We start from the raw sequence: 22579 nt of genomic DNA, 5'->3' as shown, positions 1-22579 counted from the left end.
AATAAATAAATAACAATTTTAAAAAAATGTATATATATTTTATTGCTAAAAGATACTAACCATCAGTTCACCCCAACAATTATAATGAAACAGCTTGAAATATTGCAAGAATTACCAAAAATGTGACAGAGTGAGCAAATGCTGGAAAAAATGGCATCAAGAGACTTGCTCAGTGCAAGTCACAAATGTTGTATTTGTAAAATTAGTATCTGCAAAGGACAATAAAGCAAAGCAGCATAAAATATGCCTGTACTGAATACTAACTTTAAAAAACATCATTTAATCTGTAAATTATTCTTAGTCTACACATCCCATTTCATTTTGTGAATGCTGGAAAAATGGTAGAGAGCACTAGTTCTAAAACCACTGAGAGCTACCACTTATTAGCTACCCCCTTAGTTAAATTAAACTACTTGGCCTATCTCAGTTTTATATATATTCAGTAGGGAAAATAACCGTACCTACCCTATAGATTACAAATCATCCCACATAATTTTTAGCTGCATATACTAGAATTGTCTTCTGACTGAATAGAAACCATGGAAATCATCTCTTGTTCTTAGATGCTTACTAAAACTCCTCTTAAGATTAATATGCTATATTACTCGGTTAGCCCTGAAACCAAAGAATCACAAGCAGAATCAAGAGACAAAATTTAATATATGCACACAGTTTTATATATAATGCAGCATCACACCATGTAGGGCATTTACTCTTATTTTATACATTCAGATATGTTTGAAACACTTCTTAAGGCTACAAAACAGAACATAGAAAAATAAACAGGAATATATTCAACACTTACAAAAAGTGATATGATAAAGAATATAAAGTACTATTTTCCTTTCAACACTTCAAAAGATATGTATATATACTTTTTTTTACAAGTAACATCACAAATGATCACATCTTCACATGCTTTTAAGTATTATTTGTACTCAGTGTAAGGCTATTATCATTTTTCATACATAAATTTTCTTCTAGGTCTGTAACAATGCAATTTTTTAATCCATTCAAGTAAATTCAACCCCAAAGTTGCTGTTTCCCAGCATTAAGACATGCACCCACCCCTCTTCTAAGATTTTTCTAAAACTTACATCTCAGGGGGGAAAAAAATTCCCAGTTAGTGGGAAATCCCAATTAGTGGGAAAGTAAATGGCTGATACTTGTAGCAAAACCTTAGTTTTCTGAAACTGACATACTGGAACTGAGCCATTACTAAGATTTTAAACAAAAACACAATAGCATTTAGACATTAAATAGGAAGCAAAATACAGTAAACAGAAATTGTGTAGCCAAATATGCATTCTCTTCAGCTACACTAAAATGGACCTTGCTTAGTACCCATAAGTGAAAGTCTAAGGTTACCTCATCTAAAACCAAAGGTAAAATAAATGAGGCATAAATAAATATTGCTAGTTTCTAGGATGGCTGAATGTTTTCTAAACCAGAAATGGTTAGAAAGGAACTTTATTGCACCAAGTCAATCATAAGCAAGTTTGCAGTTCACAGGCATTTTAATTCAACCTTGAGTCACAAAGGAAACACACTGCAAGAATATACATAGTTTGCATCAAATAAGCTGTTATCAACATCGTGGTTTGGGAAGACCTACTCCTGCCAGGTCGAGACAGGGTCTGAATTTAGGTCAGCCATGAAAATGAACATACGGGTTAACAGGAAACAAGATGAGGACTGCACAGATGCTAGCGTCCTACTGCCAATGAGTACATGGAACAAGAGCCGAAGATGTAACTGAGAGGAAACTAGACTTGAAGAGAAATGCACACGATACTAAAAAGGAAGGGACAGGGACCAAGTTCAGCAAAAACAACTAACAAAAATGAACAGGTGAGCTTTGGTCGTTCTTAACATCTGTGTTCTTCAAAATGTGAGTAATCTTATTACAGTGAATTTCCATAATTTCTAACTCAAAAGACAAATGATTCTCACTTCTAAGCTTCTGTTTTTCTCTTATATAGAAACATTATATCTCATGTCAACATACCTTATGACTCAGTTAAAATGAAGGACAAAAGCTTGCTTGGCCCTAGTTTGACCTCAGCATAAGGCAAAATCCCCTGCACTAATAATAATACATTTAAAACAAAACTAAAGGAAAAAAAAAAATAAAACTGACCTTAATGAAAAACTAATAATTTTAAAACTAATTATCAAAAGTCAGAGTTCTTTTATTCCAGAGGTCACTGTGTAAAGTATAATCTGCTAACGTTCTCTTTCAGCACTGTTTCCATCATGTCCTGGAGGTAAGATTTGGGAAACAGGAAGCAAATCAGTATTTCCTGCAGGAACTAGAGAGTATTCTGCTACTCAACTGAGGTAAGACAGAGTGACAGTGAAGAAATGAACAGTATTCTTCCCTACCCACATTTTAGACATTTCCAGAAGGAAGTGAGATTCAAATCTCAGTCAATAAAATGAAAGACACTGGAAAGAGCAATTTTTTTTGGACTCCTGAGATCAAACTTCTATTGAACTTTTAAATCTGATCATTGTATCTAAATGTGTTTTCATAAAAATTATCAGATAAGCTAATGTGACACTAAAAAGCATTAGCTGAAAGTGGAGGGACCCTATGCAATCTTCTCATTCCATTAACAACTGTTGATGTTAACTAAGAAAACAAAATGGCTACAGCAGTACCTTCCCCAATTGTTCTTGCTTAGAAGGTGACAAAAGAAACTTCAACAAGTACCCTCAAATTTTTTTTCTACACACCCATCCATCTTTACAAATTTTTACCTAGCACCATCATAATAAAAATGTTATCTTTCAAAGTGCTCTCTAAAATCCTATGTTACAAAACATCTAAATGCTAATCACTTCTAAATCAGCAGTTACACAGACATTAGGTAATTAAAACAACACAGAGGTAAATAATCATTATTACAGTACAGTGGAGATTCAACTGAGCCTAGCTGGCATCCAAACATTCCTGTGGGTAATCAAAGAACCCAGAAAACTCATCTGCTTCAGTTTGTCAAATTCAAGTGAATTGTATTTGCCTTTAAAAAACAAAATCTATTTTTGGCTAGGTATATTACACATGGCATGCAAAGAGAAATTACTACATTATTTTGCATAGCACTCAAACTTCCTGATCAAAAGAGAACATAAGAAAAAGGGTAGATTTTTCACATTGGTATGTACAAATAAGAACCATAAGCAACAGTTATTTTTATAGAGTAACACAGAGGCGTGAATACTGTGCTGCTTCAGAGTTAAATCTCCAACTGAGAGTGCAACATGCAAAGGGAATTTCTGTGAATACTGCAAAGACGGAAAAGAAGCAGGATCAGAAGAGCTAGGTTACCGAAAGGGTAAACAAGCCATAAACTGCAAAGCAACCTGTTTCTAGCAGCATCCTCTAGAAAAGAACTAGAAATCACAATCATCCTGTTTTTGTACAATAGTTCCAGGCGAGTGACAAGTTGAACATGCAAATGTAAAGTGATACACATAACCAATGGTGCAAAGAGAAAAACAAAACACAGTAACTCCATAGAAACCTGTCAAGCTAAAAATTTTTAACATTTCTTCTCAAAATATTTAAATCTGTCAGTGCATTAGTGTTAAAGTGGCATTAAAAAACTTCTGCAGTTTTAACAGATGCAGATTATTTTCAAAATGCATAGCATCTACATTTCTTTCAAGTAGGCACCATGATATTTACACCAGTGCTAGGAATTCTTGGTGGAAACAGCCATTTCATTAGATTTCCTATTATTTCTTAAACGTCTTGTCTTGTATGCGATCTCAAGTTCAACAAATACTCACCAAAATTCAAAAATATACCCTATGAATATTAAAAGAACTATATACAACATTTCTAAGACACAGGTTAATAGGCTGCCTTATGTGTAATATTAAAGAGAAGACATTATTCAAGTTTGACAGATATTGAGATGAAAGGCCTTTGGGTTGGAAGCATTTCAAAAGACAACAGTGTTTTAGGCTAAGAATTATTTGAGCCCAGTTTATGACTAAGGCATTGCATAATAAAATATATGTTTCTATTTGGTGCAATGTTATGTTTTGGAATCTATAGTGTGTCAAATGGTATTTTTCTTGTCACCTTTAGTAAACACTATAAAGCACACATTTCCAACATTTAAAATTAAACTTATATAAGGAAAAAAACCAAACACTAAATCTAAGTTTTATATTAAGCTGTTTATAAAAAATACTTTAACAAACTTATTTTCTACTTTTTATGGGGGCAGTTACCTGATAAACAGATTGTGAATAAAGAAAAATGGCAATGCCAGGAATTCACTTGCCCCTTGAACACATATCCAAAATCTGTTGTCCAGGATGGGAGTGAGGGTCAAGGGGGAGGGGAGGAGATAGTTCGAATTTGGGTTTTATTTTAATGTATTTTCTTAAAGCCTTCAGAAACATTCCACTTAAGAAGAGGTTTCTGCTCTAAAATACCACAGCGACAACCATCAAGTGTTTTGCCCACGATGGCCATCTCCCATCCCCGATCTCCTCCTATCCCCGCGGTAAGGCCGTCCTCGGGCATTTCGATGGTACTGATATCCTTCATCTCGGCTTCTGCTTGGCTGCCCTTTCCAGGACTCCTCACCTCTTGCATGCTGATATCCTCCTCTACCAGAAGAGCCCCAATCACTTTTGTACTTCCTGCCTCCGTAAGTCTGATTATAAAACTGCTTGGATCGACCGCTTCTCAGAATATTAGACACTTCGTTTTCATCTTCCGAACTCTCTTCTTTTGGTCTTTGCACTCTGCTGTCTACAGAGTTGGCCCCACTGACCACATCAGCAGCAGTCTTAGGATCTTTGACTTTTTCTGATTTTTCTTTCAGACTTGGAATGGTCTTTTTAGGCTCAAGTTCAACAGGCACAGTTTCTCGCTCTCTATTTAGAATCTGAGTGGGAAGATGGGCCTTTTCCTCTACTACAGGAGGGATGGAAGCCAATGCCATATCTGCCTTGGGTGTCTGGGACGCCTGCTCTGCCCGGCCTTCATGCTTACTCACACTTGTTTCAGGGAGAGAATGTGCACCTTCACCTCTGGCCTCCTGAAACTCATCCACTGTGGAAACTGAACCACATTCTTTAGACAGATCCAGATTTTCCAGGGGCAGATCCAATTCTTTCTCATCAGAGGGCAGAACAATATTCTGCCGCATTACTGGATTTTCTATAAATCCCTGGAAAGGGTACCCATACCAAACGTGAGGAAAGAAAGGAGGTGCAATGGGAACTGGGCCTAAGAATGGATTCGGTCCAAAGGACGGTTGCGGGAACATGTTCTTGCCACCTAGTGACTCTTCGTATTCAGCATGAAGAAGCTGCCCAGGGTTTTCAGATTCAATATCAGCCTGGTAAGACAACGGTCCTTGACTTTCAGACACCTGAGATGGAGGGATAACCAGAGGTGAAGAAAATGTTGGCGGTCCAATCTCTGCCTGTGGCATCTGACCATTAACACTGGCCTCAGTCTGCATAGGAAAGTGTGCATCGGTACAGGTACAATCACTTTCATTTTGAGCAGAAGGAGCTTCCTGGAACCAAGGATTTGGAGGATACACAGGGACAGAGACTTTTGGGTACATCCTGCAGGCTGCCAGGTAGGCCTGGTGCAAAGGGTACAGATAAGAATGCGGGGCCCACATAGGACAACTATATGCCTAAAAGACACAAAAAACAGTTACATTAGCAAAAGAGGGGGGAGGGGAAGAAGTTCAGACGTGTGCTTCAAGTTCCCCATACCTGACAAAACTGTATCATCACTGTGATATGTAACATGAAAAGGAATTACAAAATTAAGTCACTGCTCTAAGATTCCATTCTTTTTTCCTATCCTGAAACCAACCAAAGGTCCTGGTATTAAGGTGACAGGAGACAATATGATGAACTAAAACAATGATTATCAAGATCACTAATTCCATCCTTTGGATATAATTGCATGGAAACAATTCTGGATGATACAGGTCCCAGAAACAACCACCATCAAGTACTTGAGCCTCCAGCTTTGAATAAACATCTCAATCACTGGCTCTCTAGCTTAACCTACATTCATGTTCTGGCTCTACCACTAACTCATTACATGACCCCAAGTCAACTAGTTAATTGGTCTGGACCTTTCTGTTCTACCAAAAAAACAATGGTATAGAAGTAGATGATCCCAATGTCAGGCCTCTACAGGTTCAGGAGCCCTAAGAGCATTCCAACTGCACAGACGAAAGTTAGACCTCCAGGGGCGCCTGGGTGGCTCAGGTCATGATCCCCGAGTCCCAGGAAAAAGCCCCGTGTCAGGCTCCCTGTTCAGCAGGAAGCCTGCTTCTCTCTCTCCCCTGCTTGTGTTCCCTCTCTTGCTGTGTGTCAAATAAATAAATAAAATCTTAAAAAAAAATAAGATAAAAAATAAAGTTATACCTCCAGTCAGAAGGGAAATACTGAAAATAAAGCAAATCTTACCCCCTACAAAGGGCCAGCTAAACTCCAAACAAAAAGAAAAATTTACCAGTTAATTGGCAAACTAACCAATTGGCTAAAGTCAACATTAACTAGTTAAATATAAAACAAACAATGAATACTGTAGATAATAAAATTAACCGAATGACCTTTGATGAAATTACCAGTAGACTACAGTAGGGCACTTCACTTGATATTTTAATGGTCTAAAACCCATAGAAATTAATCCAAAACAGGAGATAATCCACCACTGACAAGGACATAGAGTTCTCCAGCCTAGGCTGACCACTTCCCAAAGGATACCTCTGCTCTGCTAGTGAACACACCACCTTCCACTGCAGAACTTTCCTAAGTTCTTCCCTTTGATCCTCTCAATAAATGAGGCAGATGGAAGAATATTATCCACATAACACAAATGAAAAACACTAGGCTAAGATACATTAAATGACTTGCCCAGGGATATACACCTAAAACAGTGATGGAACAGAATTTCAAACCCAGATCTTTCACAGAATTCCTCAATGAAGGCTTTTTCACCAAGATGCCCAGGGGACGGGGACTATTTCCTGAATATACTCACAAAGTTAACCACTGCCAGTTAAAAGGAAAAGCAGGCAAATACTGGAGCCTCAACCCCCACTAAAAAGAAACTGTACAGTACTGAAAAATCCTAGTTCTTAAAATGTGTTTTGGTAAACCTTAGGTTATTCACTGACAAGATAAGAGTTAAGATTTAAATATTGACAATTTAAAACAGTATTAACTTAAAGATAACTTTAAAATGATAAAATATAAATACCTTTACACCAAGATTAAAGAAGAATCGAAGAATGTTCTTATCTAAAAATAAATAACATAATAATCACTCATTAAAATTATACATTCAAAAAGGTTCCCCTGGCCCACTATCCTTAAACAATATATAGCTCTAAACACAATTTTGCCTACTGAAATGTTTTCTGTAGCCGGTGATATAAAACATAGACGAAAAACTGTAATATAACCAAAACCAAGCTGTTACTATTGAGGAATTCCAGGCTCAACAGGCTTTCTCTATGCTAATATCTAAGTCCGAAAATGGCTTAAACTGAGATTTTTATCTGTTAATTTTTTTGTGTGAAGGAAGCTCAGGTGTTCATCTTATTTTTAACTCTGTGGGGTTTTAAAAATTATGAAATAAAAATGTTGGGCCTTATGGGTAAAATCAACATACATCTAACTTATTAGTAACAAAAGATTAGTAGGTATTCATTGGACATTAACCAGTTATCCACAGACTCAAGCATCAAATCACTAACAAAATTAGCCACAAAAATCCAGGTAAAGAGCATACAGTCAGAGCACATTCTTCAATTTTTCTACAGCTAGCAAACTTTGCAAACTGAAATTCCTTTAAGAAAAAAAAAAAAGCAAATTAAAAAAAAATTCTTATTAAATATATATTGTTGGGTGCCTGGGTGGCTCAGTTATCAAGCATCTGCATTCAGCTCAGGTCAGGATCCTAGTATCCTGGGATTGAGCCCCACGTCAGGCTCCTTGCTCAGCGGAAAGTCTACTTCTCCCTCTCCCACTCCCTCTACTTATGTTCCCTCTCTCATTGTGTCAAATAATAGTATCTCTTAAAAAATATATATGTATATATAGTTATGTAATTCTTTTCTTATCATTTTTTCATGAATGAACAGTACTAGTTTCAAAACCCAGTCCAGTGATGAGAAAACTCAGGAATGTTGAGGTTACCTACTTAGTGACATCATTAAGATTTAATTCAAAATGGTTTTAGGCTGTTTTGGAAAAAAAAAAAAAAAAAGACACAAGGGAGGGACAGTTACTAAACAGAGAAAAAACATATTCTAATCAAACAAAAGCTGAAACAAGAAAGTAAATGACAGCCAAATCTCTTTTCTTCTCGAAGTCAGTTCTTCGGCTTACTCAGTAATATGACCTCTGACTTCTATTCATATTTCTCCCTGAAACCCCATCAGTATTTGATAAATAAAATCAAGCGGAACTTAGAGAAGGATCTCACCTTTAGGCAGGTCCTCCCCAGTGTGACACAGTGAATAAGGTGGTGCAATGGCTCGATCTCCCTTTTCATTGTAAGGAAACCCAGGGTAGAGTGGGTCTTGGTAAAGGCTCAATGTCTGAGGCAAAGGCATCAAGGGCTGGTTAACTGCCTGTATTGACACAGGAACTGGGGAGGGTGTTAAATGAGCTTGGGACACAGCAGAATCAGGTCCAGTGGTCAGAGTCTGTGTCACTGACAAAACAGGAATTTGAGCAGGGACACCTACAAAAGAGAGAAAGGAAGCACAAACTATAAAAAGGTGAAACCATTTCTCCTCACAAATGTTAAGGTTTCATTAAGCTAAGAGGTTAAAAAAAAATGCTGTACAACTGATATAGCTGATAAAACAGTATATAAAAAAAAACCTAAAGAAGTACCTTTTAACAACTAAGAACCTTCTTAGACACATAAGAAGGAAATGAGCTCAGGAAACAAGCTTGGAATCACTATCTTCTACTCATAGCTCTTACAAACATGAACAAGACAGAGCCAGACAAAAGGTCCAATGGCTGAGGCAGGGGGAGGTATACAGAGCCGGTGGATGGGAAATGCAAACTGTGGTGTCAGTGCTGGGTGACAAAAGCAACCAATGAGACAACCAGCTCAAACATCTCCCTCCTGAGATTCTGGAGGGTATATCTCAAATGAATACCAAACTAAAACTGGCCCTCTCACACTGGAAGCAGAGCAGAGGATCACAAAAAACCTGTGAGGCTCTGCACAACTACCCCTGCTCTGAGTTCAAGCTATGAAGAATTTGAAATCCCTGGGGCGACTGGCTGGCTCAGTCTCAGTCGGTAATAGAGCATGCAATTCTTGATCTTCAGGTTGGGAGTTCAAACCCATGCTGGGTGTAGAGATCACTTTAAAAAGTAAAATAAAACATTAAATAATAATAATAATTTTAAAAAACTTGAAGTCACTGACTTGGAAGGCTTTTGTTGGTTGATTCAAGGAATTTTTTAATTCTTATCTAACCTGTTGGTCCAAAAGTTGTAGGTTCACTTGGCCAGGCTGGCACAGTGGCTGGTAAAGAAGGCACCGCAGGAGTAAGATGTACCTCTGGAGAAACTAGAAGGGGAGCTGGATTTGACAAAGACACGTGCTCTGCTGGCTTCTTTGGGGAGTGGGGGGTGGGGTGGAAAAAGACAAGAATTCATTTTGCTTAACACTAATTTTAAAACCAAATGTATCCTCAGTCACCTTTTACATAACGATAGTTTCTATATAAACGTTCTTTCTGATCCTAGAAATGAAAGAAAAACAGTAGCTAAAAATTCCACACAAACAAATTTGATCCTAACCAGGGATTACCTACCAAGTCACAAAAGACAGTGAAAGAGATAAAAACAAACTCTAAAACAACCTGAACATTATGCTTTTAAGGAAAGAATGCAAAAGCCACTGAAATCATTTTGAAATTCATGAGTTATTTTCAATTGCTCCTCATACAAAGACATACCCTAAACTGGTCTCCAAATGACATGAAGGATGTTAACTGAAAAGCAAGGAAAGACTAAGAATTGTACTCCTATATTAGACTGAGAACCAAAACATCTAAGAGAACTCAAGTTCCTTCTTCATTATATCTGTAAATTGATGGTACTGATTTCTAAGTGTCTATTTTTCTAACCTCTAAAATCATTCCCTCCCTTCTACGAAATAACTGTTAAAGATTCAAACAACTCTTTAAAGTTTTGAAATAAAGCAGAAATTTGTAATTTCCCTTCAAAAACCTGATTTTCAAGCCAAGCCAACCCACCACAAAGGTAACACAAGATACCAAATACAAACTTATTCGAGATCAATTCAGAAGTATGGCTTCCAGATCCAAAAAATGGGGTTATAAAAATTAACATTCCACAGAAGCACCTGGCTGGCTCAGTCAGTAGAGCATGAGGGGTTGATGTCAGGGTTCTGAGTATGAAACCCACACTGGGCTTAGGATTATTTAGAAACAACAACAAAAAATCCACAGAAACTGCAAACATTCTAAATACACAACAAAAAATTATAGACTAATCACAACCACACCCAAATTATGAAGCTACTTTCCATTTTGTTTTTAGATCATTTTTTAAAAACATAAGAAACCCAGAGAATGGGGACACCTGGGTGGCTCAGTTGGTTAAGCAGCTGCCTTCGGCTCAGGTCATGATCCCAGCGTCCTGGGATCGAGTCCCACATCGGGCTCCTTGCTCCGCAGGGAGCCTGCTTCTCCCTCTGACTCTGCCTGCCACTCTGTCTGCCTGTGCTCACTCTTGCTCTCTCTCTCTGACAAATAAATAAATAAAATCTTAAAAAAAAAGAAAGAAAGAAAGAAACCCAGAGAATGAAGCATTAGATGTCAAATATAACAATGCACTTACTTGCTCTACAGGTGGGCACTCTAATTTCTTTGACTTTGATGGTGATGAAACTCTTGCACATTTATCATCACTAACATTCTTTGGAAACAAAAAAAATGAAATTTTATATTTCAAAGACCACATTCTAGGCAGCACCTGGATGGCTCAGTGGGTTAAGCCTCTGCCTTCAGCTCAATCCATCATCACAGGTTCCTGGAATCAAGCCCTGCATCAGGCTCTCTGCTCAGTAGGGAGCCTCCTTCCCCCTCTCTCTCTCTAGAGGCTGCTCTGCTTACTTGTGATCTCTATCAAATAAATAAATAAAATCTTAAAAAAAAACCCAAAACCCACATTCTAGAATAATCAAGGTTGCCTATACAGTGGTATACGTAGTTGCCTATACACCCCACCTGTACCTGACTGAACCCTCTCAGGACTAAGTATTTTTTTCAATTATATCTGGTCTTCAACAGGTAAGATGGCCTGCACATCTTGATCATACCAAACTGCTGGGAAGTTTTTACTGGGAATGTGGTTTCAAAAATCTTTAAAAATCTCAATCTACTATAGAATAATGGAAAGTAAAAGCTACTTCCCACTGATTCAGATAGGTCATCACAAAGATATGGGTTATAATTTGTGAGTGAATTCTCAAGTACCATCATCTTTTCCCACTTTTCTGCTTTTCTACTTCTGTAATACTTAGTTATGAAATGATGAAATAATCTCCAGCTTCTCCTCCTTCCTGCTATTTTATCATGTTTAGGGCGGGAGGGAGATATAATTATTATTTAAAACATTTACCTCCAGTGTGCTTGGCTCAGGTTTTTTATCCAAATGAATATGCCCATGAACAGAGTCTGTAACAGGTCAAGATTAAAAAAAAAAAGACAGTATCAGCCAGTAGATAGGTCTGAGGCTAGAACAACAAAATATGAAGACAAAGGCTAAAGTACTATTTGAACTGTGTTTAGTCAATGAAAAATGTAGTTTTCAGGGTAACATTTAACATGCTTTTAGCCTGTGTCAATGTTTCTCTGCAAGTGAGATATGTGCCTGTTACACTACTTAATGATTTAGAAAGGGTTCTTTCCCAGCCTATGACTTTAAACCAGACACAGAGCTCTAGCATCTGCTTTCAAATGCTGAAATAACATACCTTTATCTTTCCGTTCTTCAGTATCCATTCTCCGCCTGCTTCCTTTTCTGTCACTTACGTGTGATGATTTTCTCTGGACACATGGGTTGCTACTCTGAGAAGTTGACTGACTGACTGACGAGCTCTTAAAATGAACAAAAATCCAATACTTTGTTTTAAAGATCTACCCACAAATGTTATGAACAAAAGTCCTAAAATTCATCTTATTTTTCACATATCTGATTAAAAATATCAAAATTCATAGCCTGATGTCTTTATACTTCCAGAACTATAAAAAATTGGACATAGGGTTCCTGTTTAATTATATAGTCTATAGCAATATGCTTATTAATAAGTCAAAAATATTAGGCAATCAGACGTTTAGCCTAAATTAGTAGAGTGACTTCTTCATAACCCTTCTTCAGGAAGCCACCCTGACTAAACCTTCACCTTCCAACTTATTACACTTGTGTTCTTTGCACCAAGGACACCACACTTCACACAAATCTTCAAAAGCCCATTATAGGGCTAGACCTTTGTGATTGGAAAAAATACCCAAAGTCAAATTAGCAGATAGAGTGTACCAGGATTCTTCTCACTGAAATGCTGACCATCAGCAAACCCTTAAGCTCTGCATGAGATCTAACCTTCTAACTGGTGAAACAAAGGGACCAAGTCAGGTTTCTAAGTTAAACTATCTCTAAAAGTCCTTTCCTTCTCTAGCTCTCTATGAGTTGCACACAGCTGAGAGCAAGAACTCAGCCCTCTGTGACAGGAATTTGCTAGAAGACAGACCTAAGTCACTACCAAGTCCAAGACAGGTCTAAAAATGTTATGTGTGATAACCATCAAAAAATCTCAATTTATTCCCACATTACACTAGTGGTATTTTTACCATTCACTACCACTTTTACCATTCACATACACTAGTTATATTTTACAATAACAACAACAAAAGGACAAAAGCTAGGATACAAGTGTAAATGATTTGTACTTTTTTATTATCTAAACATTATGTTATGGGAAAATAACATCTATCATATAGAGACAAATATACTTAGCATAATGCACATGGATTTGGGCACATCTTCCAATAATTCATAAGCTCCAACCTCTGTGGCCAGACTGAACTACTATTCCAGATCAGTGGTTTCAACTGAACATCTCACACCTCTAAAGGATTCCACAGAGGTAAGAGGATAGAGAATTGAGTACATAGTGCTTTAATATTTTATACTGGTATACCTGGTAGCATTACATTTTGTTTAATCCACTGTTAAGAAAACGTGTCCACCACTCTGAATCACGTGGTACTTGGTACACTTACCAATATTTGAAAGATCGCAGGCACAGGGGCCCTCAGTGCCCCAAACTGAGTTAGTTACCTCATTTTACATGAGAATAGTTTTCCCTTCTGACTCCCCCCATAGAATTAAGAGACCCAAGGGTAGACACCATTTCTTTCATCAGAGAAGTATCCATCATAGCCTGCCATCTGACACACAGAGCAAGGGCAAAGCCACAGGATTACATGGATTACCACCTCTCACAGCAAACATCCTGAATGACAATTCTTTCTAGATCTATAAACTGGGTCCTAGTGGGTTTAGTAAAGGACACTAAAAAGAGTTTCCTGATTTTATAGACGTATCCTGTTACTGAATATGAACCTCTATTGCATAACTTTAGCTAACAAAATATATGTATTTTTTTTGGCTCAAGAGAAAATACTAAACTAGTAAGCTAACCAATTTACTTGCCTCAACTCTGCCAACAAGTACTATCTTCAAACCTCATCGTCCTCATGAAAAACATGAAAATGAGGGGCAACTACATGATCTTTAAAGTACCTTTCAGTTTAAAAATTACCAGTCTAGGGATGCCTGGGTGGCTCAGTTGGTTAAGCTGCTGCCTTCGGCTCAGGTCATGATCCCAGGGTCCTGGGATCAAGTCCCGCATCAGGCTCCTTGCTCAGCAGGGAGCCTGCTTCTCTCTCTGCCTCTGCCTGCTGCTCTGCCTGCTTGTGTTCTCCCTCCCTCTCTCTCTCTCTCTCTGACAAATAAATAAATAAATAAAATCTTTTAAAAAAAAATTACCAGTCTATCATTAGAAACTATAGTTTAATATAAACACTATATTAAGGAAAGGTTTGTGAACAACATTCAAAATCTCTTCTTATACATACGGAAAGGGCTGGGAAGGCCTGTTCATCTCTGTTCTGAATCTCATAGAGTAAACGAGATTCTTCTATAGCTTGCTTCTCTCTGCGCTCTTCTGGGGAGAGGCCAAAATAGTTAGATTCTCGACTCGTGTGATCAAAATCCTCAGCTCTCTCACGATCAGGTTTTCTGTCAAATAAAACATTGTCGTCATGAAAAAAAAAAAAAAAAGACATAATGTATGGAGTACCTAAAATAAAAGAACTTTTTTTTTGCAATACAAATATTTGACTAATTTAGCTGCACTGTGACATTATAGAACTTTTGGTGGCCTAATACATGTTCGGTAAATGGAAGATCCTATAGCTTATGGCAACATGAGAGTCAATAGGGGAAGACAAGAAAAAAAGAAGAAAAGGAAAATATAACTCACTTTCAAGTGGTACAGAAGTAACTGAGATGTTTTTCCTTTTCATTAGAGCAGAAACTTAAGTACTATATATATTCTTTATGCCATAGTCCAATACTGTCATATAACTCACTTTCAAAAGAAAAGTTATTAGATTAGATCTCAAGAGCACTCTCATTTTCTGTATACTTCAGGGCAACATTCAAAGCAGACAGTGCTGCTTTTTGATACCGCCGAGAGAGATAGAAAGCTAGAAAGAATAAAAATTAAAATACGCCAGACTAGATAAGAACTGCATGCAGATAAGTCTGCCATCATCATCTCAATATAATTTTGGTCTGAGAAGGATGACAAGAAATTCATGAATAGTTTACCAGCCTATACCAAAACCCTAATGCTTATATGGCTTGTAACTATTACAGGCAGTATGAATAATACTTCTATAATGTCTAACAGTTCCACAACAGTGGAAAATGAAAATCCAAATGTACAGGAAAAATACCTGGGGCCACCTAGGTGGCAGAGTCAGTTAAGCATCAGATTCTTGATTTCAGCTCAGGTCAAGAACTCAGGGCCATGAGATCAAGCCAGAGGCAGGCTCCAAGTTTAATGGGGAATCTGCCTGAGATTCTCTCCTCCCTCTGCCCCACCCCCCACAAAGCTAAATCAATAAGTCTTTTTAAAAATAAACAAGTGAGGATACAGTGATACCATCTGATTTTTTTTTTTTAAACCTCCAAAATAAAGAATAGCCACTTCATGTCCTCATGTAGTCCCACTTAAAATCACACCCTAACTCCAACAGGGCAGATGTCAAGCCCAGTTGGGAAAAAAAAGGAGAGGAGCAAATCTGGACCCTCACAATCTTAGACCAGCATTCCTGGTAAGCTAACACTACCTCACCACCATCTCCCATCACCCCAACTGTCTACCTCACCCTAACCCATCAGACAGCAAGAACCAAATCTTTCCTATGTGCAGTCAGCTGGAGCAGAGACATTCAACAACAACATTACTCTTTCTCAGCACTTGTGCAGTGAAAGCATACATGACAATCCTGCACTGGTTACTGATATATTTTATTATCTCCAAAGACAGAGACCAATACCATTAAGAAATGAAAAAAAGTGAGAGGTAAAGTCATCAGACCCAACATTACAATACTTTTATTCTTTTTTTTTTAAGACTTTATTTACTTATTTGACAGAGATCACATGTAGGCAGAGAGGCAGGCAGAGAGAAGTGGGAAAGCAGGCCCCCTGCCAAGCAGAGAGCCTGATTCGGGGCTCGATCCCAGGACCCTGGGATCATGAACTGAGCCAAAGGCAGAGGCTTTAACCCACTGAGTCATCCAGGCACCCCAGTTCTTTTATTCTATAACTAAAAGATTTTAAAACTGATGTGTTAAATATAAGAAATAAAGTCAAGATAAAGTAGTGGGCTTAAATTAATTACACTATTAGCTATAAAATTCCGTACTTTAGATTTTTTTGAAACTCTTATTCCAAATATTTAGTCATCAGGAATCTCTAAATTTGTTTCCATATGCTAGTAAAATTCACTCTCACAACAACAGTGGAGAAGGCACACTTAACTGCAAATCCAAGTGGGTTCCCATGTTATCAATTACAATGTCAAAAATTCTTTGAAGCTGGGGCGCCTGGGTGGCTCAGTGGGTTGGGCTGCTGCCTTCGGCTCGGGTCATGATCTCAGGGTCCTGGGATCGAGCCCCGCATCGGGCTCTCTGCTCCGCAGGGAGCCTGCTTCCCTCTCTCTCTCCCTCTCTGCCTGCCTCTCTGCCTACTTGTGATCTCTGTCTGTCAAATAAATAAATAAAATCTTAAAAAAAAAAAAAAATTCTTTGAAGCTTAGTGTCTATATATTATCCACTGCCTTCTGCTCTCCAGTGTTTTTATACATCCAGTATATAGCTAACACATAAAAAAATCCTAGGAAGACAATGACATTTCACAACTGTCTGATTATTTTACCTATTCCTAGGAGACTGGCTACAACACCACAAAACACTTGCCATAAGTTGAGTTTGTGGTAAATAAAAGTATAAAATCCGGGACGCCTGGGTGGCTCAGTTGGTTGGACGACTGCCTTCGGCTCAGGTCATGATCCTGGAGTCCCGGGATCGAGTCCCGCATCGGACTCCCAGCTCCATGGCGAGTCTGCTTCTCTCTCTGACCTTCTCCTCATTCATGCTCTCTCTCACTGTCTCTCTCTCAAGTAAATAAATAAAATCTTAAAAAAAAAAAAAAAAGTATAAAATCCGCCCCTTCCTAGTCTATGTGTATTTTCTTTAGAGGATCTTTGTGTTCAAGGGGAAAAAAAAACATTTTTTTTTAAAGATTCTTTATTTATTAGAGTGAGATCACAAGTAGGCAGAGAAGCAGGCAGAGAGAGAGGGGGAAGCAGGCTCCGTACTGAGCAGAGAGCCCGTGGGCTCAATCCCGGGACTTGGATCATGACCTGAGCCGAAGGCACAGGCTTAACCCACTGAGCCACCCAGGTGCCCCAAAATGTTTCTTTTTTAATCTATTAAAAAACTGAGAACTTGGGGTGCCTGGGTGGCTCAGTGGATTAAAGCCTCTGCCTTTGGCTCAGGTCATGATCCCAGAGTCCTGGGATAGAGCCCCACATCAGGCTCTCTGCTCAGCAGGGAGCCTGCTTCCCGCCCCCACCCCCTGCCTGCCTCTCTACCTACTTGTGATCTCTGTCAAGTTAATAAATAAAATCTTAAAAAAAAAAAAAAAAAGTGAATTTTATTTAAGAAAAATCTTAATTCTGCCCATGACCTTCATATATCTACTTCATATTTTTAGGCTTCCAAAGTTAATATTCAAAATAAGTTAATACTCTTAGGTCCTTTGCCTGCTTTAAAAAAGATGCCACCAGATGTTAGGGGAGTCTAATGCCCAAACAACAGACCTTAGCCACAAGCAGTTGATTAATGGCTCCAATTCTATCTGTTAGGAACGATAACCCACATGATCCCTCAGTGTCACTGCACACTGTTGCTGGGCATGCCAAGAAAGCACGGCCCTGACCACTCTTTACCCAGGCCAATTCTCAGGACTGTATTTGTTTCACTAACCGGGAATGAGGGAACATCTTTCTTCTGACTGATTTTTAATCATTTATTCTTATTAGAACTTTTGAAAAGTTGGTTTGTGGATATATATGTAATTTTCATACATATGTGAAGTATCCCAGGAGGGAAACACAAGAATCTGAGTACTGGATGCCTCTGCAGAAGGAAACTAGATTTCTCGGAAAATTGGGATAGGAAGAATTATCAAAATAAATAAACTTCTCAAAGCTTTGGATTTTGAACACAAAATAATTACCTATCCTTAATAGTTTGTTAAACTAAAAGAAAAATGTAATGAACTTGAGGGTCCTGGTGTTTCTATGATTGAAGTGTACTTTCCAAAGAGATATATTCAAGTCCTAACCACTGGTACCTGTGCATATGACTTTAAGTTAAGACAAGATCATATCGGGGGAGGGTAGGCCCTAAACCCAATATGACTTCTCTATCTTTATTAGGAGAGACACAGGGAAAACACCATGTGATGATTGAGGCAGAGACCAGGGTGATGCACCCACAAGCCAGGGAACACCAAAGGAGAGACAGGAAACAGACTCGCCCCTAGAGCATTCAGAAAGAGTATGGCCTTACTGCCAACTTGATTTCAGACTGCTAGCCTCCAGACCCGTTAAGAATAAATTTCTGCTGTTTTAAGCCAGAAGTCTGTGGTACCTTGCTAAAAAAGCCCCAGAAAACTAAAACAGTATTTGGCATATGACAGCCTAGGAAGCTACAACCCTGTCTTGAAGATCTTCATTGTATAAACTATCTTTACTGACACCTGGATGTGTCAGGCACCTGGATGGCTCAGTCAGTTAGGCTTAGGACTCCTGATTTTGGCTCAGGTCATGATCTCAGGGTCGTGAGATTAAGCCCCATATTCGGTTCCCCACTCAGAAGTTTGCTTGGTATTCTCTCCCTCTCTCCTTCTCCTCCTGCCCTTCCCCAACTCCCACACTCTCTCTCTAAAATAAATAAAAATTTTAAAAAAAGAAAGAAAGAAAAAGTTTAAGGACATACCCAAGAAAGGGGAATGCCCAAAAGCTGGAAATAAAGGAAATGAAGACCAGAGTTTGGCCAACACATAAGCTGATGCTACAGCTGCTCAGGCCCTTGGGGAGACGAAGCTTGGAATGGGAAAGGCAATGGTCACAGGGCTCCAGTGCCGAAGAGACATGGCTAAGTTTGCATGGAAAGGACAGCCTCAACTTAAGACACACCCTAAGGGCTATAAACTACTCCACAAAAAGATTAGGGAAAAAATAAAATCTACTATACAGAAAAATTATGATCCTAAAGTTCATCTGTCTTTGGATATTCAGTCAGATTGCTAATATACATGATTACAGTAACTTATACACTCTGTAGCCCCAATTCAATATTAGGCACATGTCACAAACAACCCAAACTTAACAGAACAAAGACAACGGACCATTTTGGTTAAGTTCCTATATAAAGGGAGCATTTAACAAATCACAAGCTACCAGAAAACTATTAAGTGCAAGAATAGACTTGGCTAGGATCTAGACTTGGCTAGGATAAGGTCTCCCAGATCATTTGAAAAAATTACTCAAAACTAAAGATGCCTTACCCTAAAAATTACTTTGATTTAATGAGAATTATGCATTTAATTATAAAATACTAAAATCCTTACATGGTATTTTATCAACAATACTTTTAATATTATACTACAGACAAATGAACAAAAAATTATAACTATTTGCATGCATGTACCATGGCAGATAAAAGAAATACTGCTCCATTTCTATTTCCTTTGCATTCAGGAAGGTTACCTTATGATCTGTGAAGGTGTCCTATTAAGATTTTTGTGCTCACTGGAGGGTTTCTGAGACTGTGACCCTGCAGAATGACTAGAGAATGCATGTTGTCTTACTCCCGAAGGATGCTGGAGTCGAGGAGGTAGTGCTGAGGGAGCTTTTATTGGCTTGCTTGGATTCTTTGGCCCTCTGTAATCCATGTCTGTGACAAAAAGCCAAAAAAATCACATAACTTTCCTATTTAAAAATAAACAAACAATCCCAAGTACCAATATCCCTCCCCCAAAGAAAGATTAATTTGATATAATCCTAACCAGAGTGGAAATTTTGTCCAGAAGTGGAAGGTTTTCTCATCTTCTTCCCTGATACAGTGTTCCAGCTTTCAGAGGGAGGTGGTTTGAAGTTCTTCGAGGAGTGTCTTCAAGAGAAAAACATTTATAAAAAAAAAATATTCCTAGTAAGAGTATCTACTTAAGTATTCTGCATGAGGATTTTTAACTTACAAAAGAATTTAGTTTTAGTTCTTAAATTAAAATACAAAGCATTGTATAATCCTAATTCTAATTCCAGATATAATTCTAATCAAGTCAGATGACATAAATCAAAAGCATATTTCCTAACCTAAAAAAATGGAAGACTAAAAGACTTAAACACAATCTAAGGAAAATATTGGATAAAAAAGGAATGACTTTAATTCTGTTAGATGTGCTGATGGTACTACAGCTAAGGCAGGGAGGCGTCCATATTATGTTAGAGGCATACATAAGCAGCTAAGTGTCTATTAAATGATGTGTTGTCTGGCATTTGCTTTATTCAATTCCATACCCATTTTTTAAAAAGGGGATTAGGGAGAACTGATTAGAAAAGGCTGTCAAACACAGTTGCTCCAACAGGGTGATGCTTACAGTGGGGTTACATGTACTATCAGTGGAGTTCAATGTACTATGTTTACATTTGCATATGTTTGATATTTTCCCTAGTAAAGTTTAGGTGTGACTCACTACCCTTTTTTCTAACAAAGACAACAGGAACTGAAACAAAAGGTGCTACAAAGACTGTGTAACAGCAAGTCAACCATAGTATTTTACTACCCTATGTGACAAACAAACATTTAGTGAAAATTAACTACATGCAATGTCGTACTAAGTGAAAATTAGAAATGAATATGGTCCCTGTCCTCCAATGTTCCCCACTTTACAGTTACAAAAGAGTCAATTTACCAAACTGCCTTTACAAAGAATGGCACATTTTAAACTGTAAGCAATAAAACAAGTTTTTAAAATGCATTAACACACAAAACACAAAATCTGAACTCAAACTGCTCTTTCAAGAGATCTAAATGAATTCATTTTCTACACAAAGGCAATACCTTTGATTAATTTACAAATACATAGGGTAATTTAGAAATCCTCATGATTACAATAGGCTAAATGGAAGAGACAGTAAATGCCTCAGTTGAAGAGCAGTACATACTTCTTTCCAAGTTCTTCGACCAAAACTGGTCCATTCTCTGAGTGAATCCCTGGAAAGTCTGCATTAGAAAATTTTCCATTGTGATCCAACCTAACCTGCTGAACAATTCCAGAAAGAAAAATCAGTCACCTGCTTCCTTTGCATTAATGATCACCTTTTAAATTTTTATCTTATTTTTAATTAAAGAGAAAAGGACTGTATACTGTTAAAAACAAAACCAAGCTCAAAATGGTATAACATACTTTTCTGACCCCCCCAGACCTCTAGCATTAAAAAAAAGCCTTTTTTTGTTCACACTTCCAAAATTTTATAAACCGTTTCTATAAGTAATTTACAGAGATGCAGGACCACAATCTATCAGGCTCCCAACAAGAGAGGCAGCATGCCCCAGTTCCAAACAAAGGGTGCTAGCACTGCATACCGGGATTCTAGGCCCATCTTTTCTACTTACCAGCAATATGACCTTTGGCAAGTTACTTGTTTCATGCTTCAGTGTCCTCACATGCAAAATAGAGCTAATAATAGTACCTACATCATAGGACTCATGGAGATGGAATGAGGAACATATGATATACAGAAAGGGCACTAACACACAGCAACCACTCTATAAATGAGAGAACCTCATATTATAATTACTATTATCTTTTCACTTTCTCAATTTTTATTTTATTTTTTTTTAAGATTTTATTTATTTATTTGACAGACAGAGATCACAAGTAGGCAGAGAGGCAGGCAGAGAGGCAGGCAGAGAGAGAGGAGGAAGCAGGCTCCCTGCTGAGCAGAGAGCCCGATGTGGGGCTTGATCCCAGGACCCTGGGACCATGACCCGAGCCGAAAGCAGAGGCTTTAACCCACTGAGCCACCCAGGCACCCCCACTTTCTCAATTTTTAAAATGAGTAACTGTGACCTTTTTTTTCCCCTAAAACTAGATCCATGACGTGTTCTCTAATACACAACTGTTACTACCCAACAGCAAACTGTGACAACAGTAAGCCTTTAGGTTTCTTCCTAGAGTCAAACAGTACTTAATGAACAGGGTACCTGCTGATCACTGCACATAAGCCCAAGGTACGCAGCACTCCTTCAAGTTAACTTCCTATTTCTAGATTTAGTCCTAAAGCTAAGGTTTCATTCTTCATTACTCACAAAAGGATAGTGAACCTTCCCTCCCTTCAACAGTCTAGCAATAAAACAGATCTTTCTGAAGTTAATCTGTGAAAAGTTTAAACTACATCTTAAATGCTTGAGTAAAATCACCTTTGAGTCACAGCAGTTTCTGTAATAAAATATCAATTAAATTTTACCCAAGTGAGATAATCTAGTAGGTATAGAAACAAAATACTTTAAAAAGGAAAAAATTAAAACAAGTATCTGCTTTACCATCTACTTTATCAAGAGCATCTACTTTACCAAAAGCACTGCAACCTCAAAGGAAACATACTTGACTTAAAATAACAAGCAAGTTTTAGTGATGCAGCGTAAGCAATCTTCTCTGTTAAGGGGGAGTGAGAAGGAGGGGGGCCCTAATAAGCCCGAGATTCACTTCTGTTTTTTTCCAAGTTTTCCAAATCACTGTAACGAAAGATTCCAGAATTCTGTTCTGTGATTACAGCACATTTCTGACAATTCCGTAAGGAAGA

At 38.0% G+C, this 22579-nt stretch overlaps 1 protein-coding gene across 5 annotated transcripts in view; it reads right to left on the bottom strand.

Annotated features, from left to right (window-relative positions):
* Positions 1 to 641: 641 nt before the first annotated feature.
* Positions 642 to 22579, bottom strand: part of OTUD4 (OTU deubiquitinase 4) — a 47135-nt gene continuing 25197 nt past the window's right edge. For 4 of the 5 annotated variants that reach the window (XM_059176140.1, XM_059176136.1, XM_059176139.1 and 1 more), the window contains exons 11-21: positions 20939 to 21036; positions 19780 to 19883; positions 19481 to 19667; positions 14205 to 14367; positions 12041 to 12164; positions 11686 to 11741; positions 10903 to 10980; positions 9512 to 9650; positions 8495 to 8755; positions 7265 to 7305; positions 642 to 5678 (exon numbers count right to left, since the gene is read on the bottom strand). In XM_059176140.1, coding sequence (XP_059032123.1) covers positions 4470 to 5678; positions 7265 to 7305; positions 8495 to 8755; positions 9512 to 9650; positions 10903 to 10980; positions 11686 to 11741; positions 12041 to 12164; positions 14205 to 14367; positions 19481 to 19667; positions 19780 to 19883; positions 20939 to 21036 — 2460 coding nt within the window. In that variant the 3' untranslated portion in view covers positions 642 to 4469. The remainder of the gene's footprint in view (positions 5679 to 7264; positions 7306 to 8494; positions 8756 to 9511; positions 9651 to 10902; positions 10981 to 11685; positions 11742 to 12040; positions 12165 to 14204; positions 14368 to 19480; positions 19668 to 19779; positions 19884 to 20938; positions 21037 to 22579) is intronic. The other variant, XM_059176137.1, reaches the window with a different exon arrangement.

This window comes from Mustela lutreola, chromosome 1 (genome assembly GCF_030435805.1).
Source record: "Mustela lutreola isolate mMusLut2 chromosome 1, mMusLut2.pri, whole genome shotgun sequence".
Classification (NCBI taxonomy): Eukaryota; Metazoa; Chordata; class Mammalia; order Carnivora; family Mustelidae; genus Mustela; species Mustela lutreola.
This window is presented reverse-complemented; position numbering and strand designations above follow the sequence as displayed.